This window comes from Eptesicus fuscus, chromosome 20 (assembly GCF_027574615.1).
Source record: "Eptesicus fuscus isolate TK198812 chromosome 20, DD_ASM_mEF_20220401, whole genome shotgun sequence".
In the NCBI taxonomy this organism is placed as follows: Eukaryota; Metazoa; Chordata; class Mammalia; order Chiroptera; family Vespertilionidae; genus Eptesicus; species Eptesicus fuscus.
In genome coordinates this window covers 13,968,919-13,977,136 of record NC_072492.1, presented here as the reverse complement: position 1 = coordinate 13,977,136, position 8,218 = coordinate 13,968,919, and the positions used below count along the sequence as shown (strand labels likewise).

General features: G+C 53.4%; 1 protein-coding gene across 2 annotated transcripts; it reads right to left on the bottom strand.

Moving 5' to 3' along the window:
* Positions 1-864: 864 nt before the first annotated feature.
* On the bottom strand, positions 865-7,574 carry FBXO39 (F-box protein 39). 2 transcript variants are annotated; one of them, XM_008156745.3, is made up of 4 exons: positions 7,488-7,574; positions 3,177-4,282; positions 1,481-1,657; positions 865-1,205 (listed from the first exon to the last, which is right to left on the bottom strand). In XM_008156745.3, the coding sequence occupies exons 2-4, from the start codon at positions 4,200-4,202 to the stop codon at positions 1,077-1,079; spliced, it is 1,332 nt and encodes a 443-aa protein (XP_008154967.1). In that variant the 5' UTR covers positions 4,203-4,282; positions 7,488-7,574; the 3' UTR covers positions 865-1,076. The 2 variants fall into 2 exon arrangements, with proteins under 2 accessions (XP_008154967.1, XP_027988793.1); XM_028132992.2 differs by having other exon boundaries at positions 3,177-4,319; positions 7,488-7,563.
* Between the last annotated feature and the right edge of the window lie 644 nt (positions 7,575-8,218).

Genomic DNA, 8,218 nt, shown 5'->3' with positions numbered 1-8,218 from the left:
AAACCTCAAACCCTCATGTGTTTTATATGATTGATATCACACTACACATACAGTTTTGGGTCCTGCCTTTTCCCACTTAGCATCACTTTGGGAACATTTCCCCAAGACATTACAGATTCTTTGTAAATATGAGCGTAATGGCCACCTCCAGTTCTGCCCCACCCCTGAGCACTGGGCACCATGCTATCTGGATGGGAGAATGGAGGTGACACAAGAAAAGGAGGTGCCAGCCTGGCCAGCGTGGCTCAGTGGTTGAGCGTCAACCTATGAACCCAGAGGTCACTATTCGATTCCCAGTCCCTCTCACATCAAGCTACATGGCCAGGTTGTGGCTCAATCCCTAGTGTGGGGCATGCAGGAGGAAGCCCATCAATGATTCTCTCTCATCACTGATGTTTCTATCTTTCTCCCTTTCCCTTCCTCTCTGAAATAAATAAAAAACTACTTTAAGGAAGATCAGAAAAGGAGGTGCTGGCACTATTAGTCTCTAACACTGATAAATTGGGGGCTGGATTCCTTCTGTAGGAGGGAGTTCCAGCTCTCAGCGGGCTCCTTCTAAAAGTGGGGAGTTCCCTGCTTCATTGGAGGGCATGCTGATGGATTTCCATTCATCTGAGATCAGACCTGGCCAAGGTCAGTGTCAGGAGGCTCTGACATGAAGGCCAGCCAGGACAGAAAGCATTTCTGAACTGATATTGTCAGTGAGTAGAAAACACGCTTCTATTTGCTCCCTGCTAGCTACACTTTTTCGGGTGCACAGGTTAGCAGCAGTCCGGGTAAGAAACTGCTTTGAGCTTTTAGCTCCTGGCTGAGCGAGGGTGTCAAAATCAAAATCAAATGACAAAATAAGAAATCACCCTGGGATAGTTGGTAAATATAGCACTTTAAAGTCACCTGGGGCCTTCATATTGCCAGCAGTCCCATCTTTGCTGGGGTGTTCATGTTGGTGTGGAACTGGCAGAAAGGAGAAAGAGAAGAAAAAGGGGTGGGGGGAGGAGACGCCTCAAGTGTCCTTCTGTGAGAACCAGGTTTCCAACTTCCAAGTGCTCCCAGCTTTCTTCCTCTGGAGAGCGCTATTACATCATGGGGTAGGCGATGACAAAATAGTTAAGCTCTGAATCGATCAGCTTTCTGTACTTCCGGTAAATTTCCCGCAGCGTCCTGTCCTCTTCATTTGTCTCATATCTGTTCGTATAAATTCTCACCTGTGCCAACAGAGAAACACAGCCGTGTACACGCCGTGACTGCATCACGCGGGCACTGAAAACAATCTGAATGATGTACACGCACCATTGTTGGCAGAATCAGGAAGAACCCAAACCAGGGTCCCTTGGGTGAAACTGTTAATGGAAATTAACTCAGGTGGAATGACTGCCCCCACTCCTGCCTCGTCTCTGACGTTTCTCCCGGAGCAGAAGCAGCTGGCTGGACGCCTGCCCCGTGGGGCCTGGATGCCCGTTCCACCCCGGGGGGCTCTTACCTTGAGTGTGCGCAGAGCACACTGTCCTTCTTCCTGACTCTTCAGGATCCGCTCCACGAACTTCACATCAAGGAAAGCCCAGATTTTGAAGTAAAACAACTTTCTGCAGGATAAGATGAGGAGGTGCAGCTCCTTGTCGAGCGACTCGTGGTTGTTGTTGAACTCAAAAGTTAATTTCTGGAAAAGCACCAAAGGGGAAGACGTACCTGGGCAAAGATGCCGGGACTGGCAGGGTCATTCCTAACATTTCCATGACCTGACCTCTGGCCTGATAGCCATGGTGGTGGTTTGAAAGCTTTCGATAAGATGCCCTGGACATGAAGGTCATGGAGGAAGAGATCTGGAGATGAAGGCAGCCTCTTCCAAATTTGCAAGACTTGGAGCTTGGAGGCCATGTATTTGGAGTCCAGAGACCAAGGTCCTGGTGGACGGGCCGGGTGACTGTGGACAGGCCACCAAACCTCAAGTTCTTTTGTATCACAAAGAATAACAATGCTGTCTGCCTGCCCACTTGAGGGCTATGTGAGTCTCAGATGAACTATTAGCACTCCGTAGACCCTCACTGTTAGTAGTGGTATTTATCCTATCTAATAAAAGAGTAATATGTAAATTGACCATCACTCCAACACACAGTTGGCTGCCCCCATGTGGACACAAGATGGCCACAACAAGATGGCCATCAGGGGAGGGTAGTTGGGAGGGACCAGGTCTGCAAGGGAGCAGTTAGGCATCAATCAGGCTGTCAGGGGAGTGGTTAGGGGGTGATCAGGCTGGCAGGCAGAAGCGATTAGGGGCAATCAGGAAGGCAAGCAGGCAAGCAGTTGGAAGCCAGCAGTCCTGAATTGTGAGAGGGATCCCAGATTGGAGAGGGTGCAGGCTGGGCTGAGGGACACCCCCTCTCCGTGTATGAATTTCGTGCACTGGGCCTCTAGTAACTATATACATCGTCACAACCTTCTGTGAGTGAGGGCCTTAGGAGGGACAACATAATCCTGATTTTATAGATGGGGAGCTGCCAGATACAGAGCAGCCCACCCCTCTGAGCCCTTCAGTGACTTGGGTCAAATTTGGCTTTCTGTTTGGTTTGAAGTCACACTGTTTCCTGCCTCCTCGGACTCTGTGGGAAGAGAGGAAGGGGCTGCAGACCGGCTACTCACCTGTAGATGCACCTTCTTATAAACATTTGTTTTAATCCTCACCCAAGGATATGTTTTTTTAAAATGGTATCTTTTTTTTTTTTTTTTTCAAGAGAGAGAAACATTGATTGGTTGCCTGCCATATGTGCCCTGACTGGGGACTGGACCTGCAACCTGTGATGTGCCCTGCCTGGGAATCGAACTCCCAACCTTTTGGTGTATGGGATGAAGCCCCAACCAACAGAGCCACCTGGATGCACCTTTTTGATCAGGCCTCACATCTCTGAGCCGGGGACATAGGAGATTTCCTTGGTTGACATTCAACCAGAACGTTCCTTGTGTTCCATGTGCAGGAAGTGAGCAGCCCCTTCTGTTGTCTGCTGTGATTTTACCGGGCCAGGAGGCTTAGCTTTGTCGCATTTCCCAGAACCTCAGTTTAAGAGTGAGGGAGTGTGTGTGAGCCCAGCCAAGAGCAGGCGGCAGTAGCCTATCCTCTGGGGAAGCCAGTAACCTGGGTGCAGTCACTCCTTGAAGCCTCCCCACCCTCGGGTTATACCTACCTGCAGAGTGTGCCGGAAGGTGGGCAGCAGATCCAGCAGAGTGGGCCGCATGGACCAGTCCGGGTCACTGAAATAGCAGCTTCTCAGACTGATGCTCCTGACGGGGATCTCCTGCAAGAGGATCCGGGCCAAGCGCTCGTACTTCATGACCCGCTCAAAGAAGAAGTTCACCTTCAGGTTGACAGCCTGCCTGGCCAGCTTGGCCCAGGACATGCCCCAGATGACCTGGCCATGGGGGTCATGGATGTGGCATTTGATGTTTATGGTCCAGAGGGTACTGGCATTGTTCTCACACAAGTTCTCGAGCAGCTCGTCGGAGATGCAGTTGTAGTTCAGGGTCAGGGACGCCAGGTTTTGGAATGTGGCCATGGTCTTGTTGAACTGGAGGCTGCTGTAGACAGCGAGGTGATGGCTGAAGAAGTCCTCGATGTTGAGCTCTGATGCCATACTCTCATTCCTCAAGTAGCTCAGGGAGTTGAGAACATGGCAGCCTTGCTCCACAGTCAGCCTGGCCCCTTTCAGGTTGAGATAATCCAGGTGTTTGCCCATTTTCTTTAAGAAGAAGCTCAAGCTTTTGATGAACGAGCTCCGGATGCTGTTCCTCCAGACCAGGCGTTCCAGCTCCAGGTGCTGGATGGAAAGAGACTTCAGACGGTTGTTACTCTTGCCCAGACTCGAAAGAAGGCCTCGCATGGTGACCTGGAACTTCTTGGTCAAGACAGCGTTGTAAGGATTCAGGAATTTGATCTCCAGGTGCTCCAGATAACGACCAAATTTCTTAACATACCAAAGAGCTGACTCGAATTCAGAGGCGTGTACCCTGGAAGGTCTCCCACTGAACGTGATGGTCCTGTATCGCCAGAGGTCAGCCGAGTACATCATCTGGTTCCATTTCCTGCAGACAAGGGCCGCCCTGGACCTGTCCCTGTCTCCCAGCCACCAGAAAACACGATGCAGGCACACATCGGGCAGGGTGGCCCAGCAGCTCTGGTCTTGGGGCTGGATCAGTTGGCTTTCTTCATCCATCAAGGAACCGGGATGTCCAGTGCAGCTGTGTGGTAGGCAGGGCTTCCAAAAATGAGCAAAGGAAAGCAATCACTCGTTTTCTGTGGGGAGTAAAAAGGACGAGCCATTACCTGTTACCTGCCAAACAGAAATTAAACCCAATTGAATGAACTTGCACCATGGCCCCCTGTGGAGTAGGCACTGTGCTGGTGCAGGTGGTGCAAAGATCAAGTCACCATACAGTCCACGCCACAGGAGTCACAGCCCATTAGGGGTCTATCAGGCACACAGACCAGCATGCAGTTACAACAGCCTGGGAGAAGTGAGAAGGTTCAGATGTATTCATGGTGCAGGGTAGCACAAACAGAGGGTGACTAACTCTGTCTGGCTGGGTAAGGAGGAAGTAGAGCAGGCTTGATGTCTGAGGAATGATGTCTGAGCTGGGTTCTGCAGGGTGAGTGGGATTTGCGAGGCTGACCAGGTTGGCCTAGTGGTAGTGGTGGAAGAGTTGAAGGTTTCCGGGTAAAGGGAACAAGGAGCGCACAGCCACCAAACTGTGAATGTTCATGTGTTCACATTCAGGGAACTACAAATTATATGGCTCTTAACTTGTAAGGGGAAGGGAGTGATGGAACTGGAGCTGGAGTAGAGGGAGGTGCTGGATTAAGGGGTTCTGGGTGATGTGATAAAGGCTGTGTTCAAGAGGCCAGGGTCCCCACTGTCCCCTCTCCCAGTACTTTGGAATCCTGATGTGGCCTGGCCCCTTCTCTGGATGAGAATCACTGTGTTGAGCTATACTGTTGATGACTGTGTTATATTCAAAAGGTGTAGCAGCAGAACAAGGATGGAGAACCTCCATGAGGTCACAGGGGCCAGGGGAGGTCAAAGGGTCACACGTCTGGAAGTGATGTGGTCAGTGTTGAGGTATAGGAAGGGCACTTGGGAGTGGATGAAGGATGGTCTAGAGCAGAGTCCAGGCCCAAACCTGGGACGAGGGTGGCATGATAACGGGAATGGGGTGGGTTCTTTGGAGGACACGGTTTGGTAACTGGGGAATACAGACGTGGGTAGGACTGGAAGTCCTGACTTGGCTGTTGGATTGCAGGTGGAACCCCCAGCCAGGCTAGGGAGGCGCAGGGGAGAGCTGGGCTAAGGCCCTCCGGAAACACGGAGCCCTCCGACTTTTATAGCCATAAGCTGAAATCTTCCTGACTTTTTGCTTTCAATGCTTCTCCTGCCTGAAAGCACCCTCGTTTTCTTGAACCCTCCAGAACCCCCCATTCTTGAAACTTCCAGCTGTACCGCTCCATAAAACTATGGGTTTCTCTACCAAGTGGCTCAAGATGATTGACAACAGCTCATTAACACTCAGAGCTGAAAGAGATGGGAACTGAGACTCAGAGAGGGGAAGGGGCTTTCATGAGGTCAACAGCAAGTTAGAGACAGGGCCCAGACCAGAAGCGGGGCTCTCTCTTTCTCCTACAGATTTTTCCTACCTCCGCAGGGGATAGGCCTGAAGGACAAGTGAATCATATCTCTCAATTCAGGACATTTGTCTGCCCAAGACCTCTCTTAGGTTTTATTTATTCATTCGTTCCTTTTCAACTATGTCCCACTGCATCGCCCCCCACTGTAGGTAACTTCTCCAGTGTATTTGATGTGTGTTTTTTTGTGTGCGCTTGCCCCCCCAAAAGTATCTATAATAATAAAAGCATAAATGCTAATTAGACCGGACATCCTTCGGGACGTCCTTCCGGACTACCTTCTGGACGAAGCCTGGGTCCCGGGTGCCAGAGGGAAGCCGGTGCCGGCAGCCGGGGGAAGGAAGGCCTACTCTTGCACAAATTTTGTGCATCGGGCCTCCTGTATTTAATATTTGTAGGCATCATTCATGTCACTCTGCTTATGTCTCACCCACTACATCCATCATCTGAACAGAAGCTGTCCGTGGTGGGTGCCCCTGTCTGTCTCCTATCCACGCTGCCTAGATGAGCGCCGGCCTCCTCAGCTCCCACCAACACCACAGTGGCAATGAGCGTCGTGCAGCGAGCTCCTGTGGAGGACTTTATTTGGGATCTTCTCCCCCGCTTTGTCCTCATCACCCCATCATCGCCTATGGAACAAGTGGGGGGACCCTGATTCCAGCTGGCCCTCCCATCTCCAGATCCAGAGAGACTTCCATGAAGCGGGGAGTGGGGGGTGGGGTGGGGGGTGGTGGTGGCAGAAGTCTGCCCCCACCCAGGACACAGGGCTCCAGTGGGTTCCCAGAGTCCCTGCCTGCTCTCTTTCCCCTCTCGCCACTGTCCGCCACTGTCCATCCCTTCCTGTGATCTGTGCCCAAGCCTCTCCCTCCCATGGGCCACACACAGTCCTTGAGGCCAGGGGCAGACTCATTCTTCTTTTGAGTCGGTACTTCAACATTTAACAAATGAAAGAATAGGGTCATCCCTCCGTCACACACAGACTGCCCTAGGCAAGGGGCCTCCACAGCACTCAGCTCGGAGAAAAGTGCAACCATCTCGAAGGCTAAATGAAAGCCTTTGCCCTAGCAGAGCCCCTTTGTCAGAAGGACTGTCAGATGCTTTGATCCACAGGTGGCTTTGGAAGAACACGTGTGGTGGGCTGGGGAAGTTGTTGCAAGCGGTCCAAAAGTCGTGTGTAATTCCTGGGATGCCCCTCCTCACCAGTGAGCATCGGTGTAGCTTCCTGGGTTGGATCCTGATTCTGTCAATTGCTATGTGTGACCTCAGGCTAATTAATTTCTTTGTGCCTCTGTCTCCACATATGTAAATAGCAGTAATAACCTACTACTTATTTAACCTATTCCTTATTCCTCGCCCAAAGGCGGAAGGAAGGGCAGGGGGCATGCCCAACCCCCTGTGGGAGGGTTAAATAAGCTGATATATGGAAAGCCCCGGAACAGGGTCTGGCACAAGTGCCTGCTGCCCTCAGGAAGCTGGTGCCAGGGTACTTGTACAACATCCCTGGATGGAAGGTGTGAACAAGCCCACTTTACAGATGGGAAAACAGAGGTGTCAGAAGGTTAGGAGAGTCTCCCAGTGAGATGGAGGAGTAAGTGGTAGTGGGGGGGATTTGAACCCACCCTAAGGACTCTCTAACCTAGGTTCGGTCCACCTTATCTCAGAGCTGCCCACCTGGGAAGGAAACCTAAGGAAGTCAGATCACCCATCACCCTGAGAAAGCTTCCAGGAGGAGGCCGTGCGCCCGGCAGCCCATCCCTCCCGTGGGCCTGGGGTGTCCCGGCTCACCCCGCCGGCGCCCTCCCTGCACCGCGCCCGCACCCACCTGTGACCGGCTCGCCGCCCTGCTCAGGCCGCGCCCCGCTGGGCTGCAGGGACCGCGAAGCCTGCTGCTCCTCCCAAGCCAACTCCGTGACCTCCCGGGCCGCGTCCCCACCTCGCGGAGGCTGAATGCCCAGCTGGGGGCGCCTTTGTGACGCGCCCCCGCTACGGGGCTCTCTGCTCATCCCTGCTGGCCGCAGGGGCCCAGACCCAGGGTGGCCGGGTCAACCCAGCGCGGCCCTGACCCGTCCTTGCGCCCACGGTCCGGAAGGCACCAGGGGGAGGGGAACTGAGGCCGGAGGCTCGGGCCCTGCGCTGTGGGGATGGGCAGGCCTCCTGCCCTTCCGCCTTTGGGCAAGGAATAGGTTCTGCCCTGAACTTGGGGCGCAGTCCACTGCCTTTCCTGTCCTGACCCAGCCCCAGCGTCCTGTCAGGTCCAGAGAGACCCAGCTTAGGCACCTCTTCGTCAGAGTCCACCCCCACGTGATCTGCCATGGTTTCCACCCCCCCCCCTCCCCCCCTTGGATGGGACTCCCAAAGGAAAGCCCGAAGCAACCCTGACCCTCCCAAAGCTCGAGAAGTGCCCCCAGCGTGGGGGCGGGGAGGATAGGGAGCACCTAACCCACCCCCTTTCCCGGCCCTTCCCTTCCCGGCAGGGGCTGGTGCCCTGGCGGGTCGCCCAAAGGCCAGGAGAAAGGAGGCTATACTGTCGGCCAGTTGCATCTGTAGGCTTTC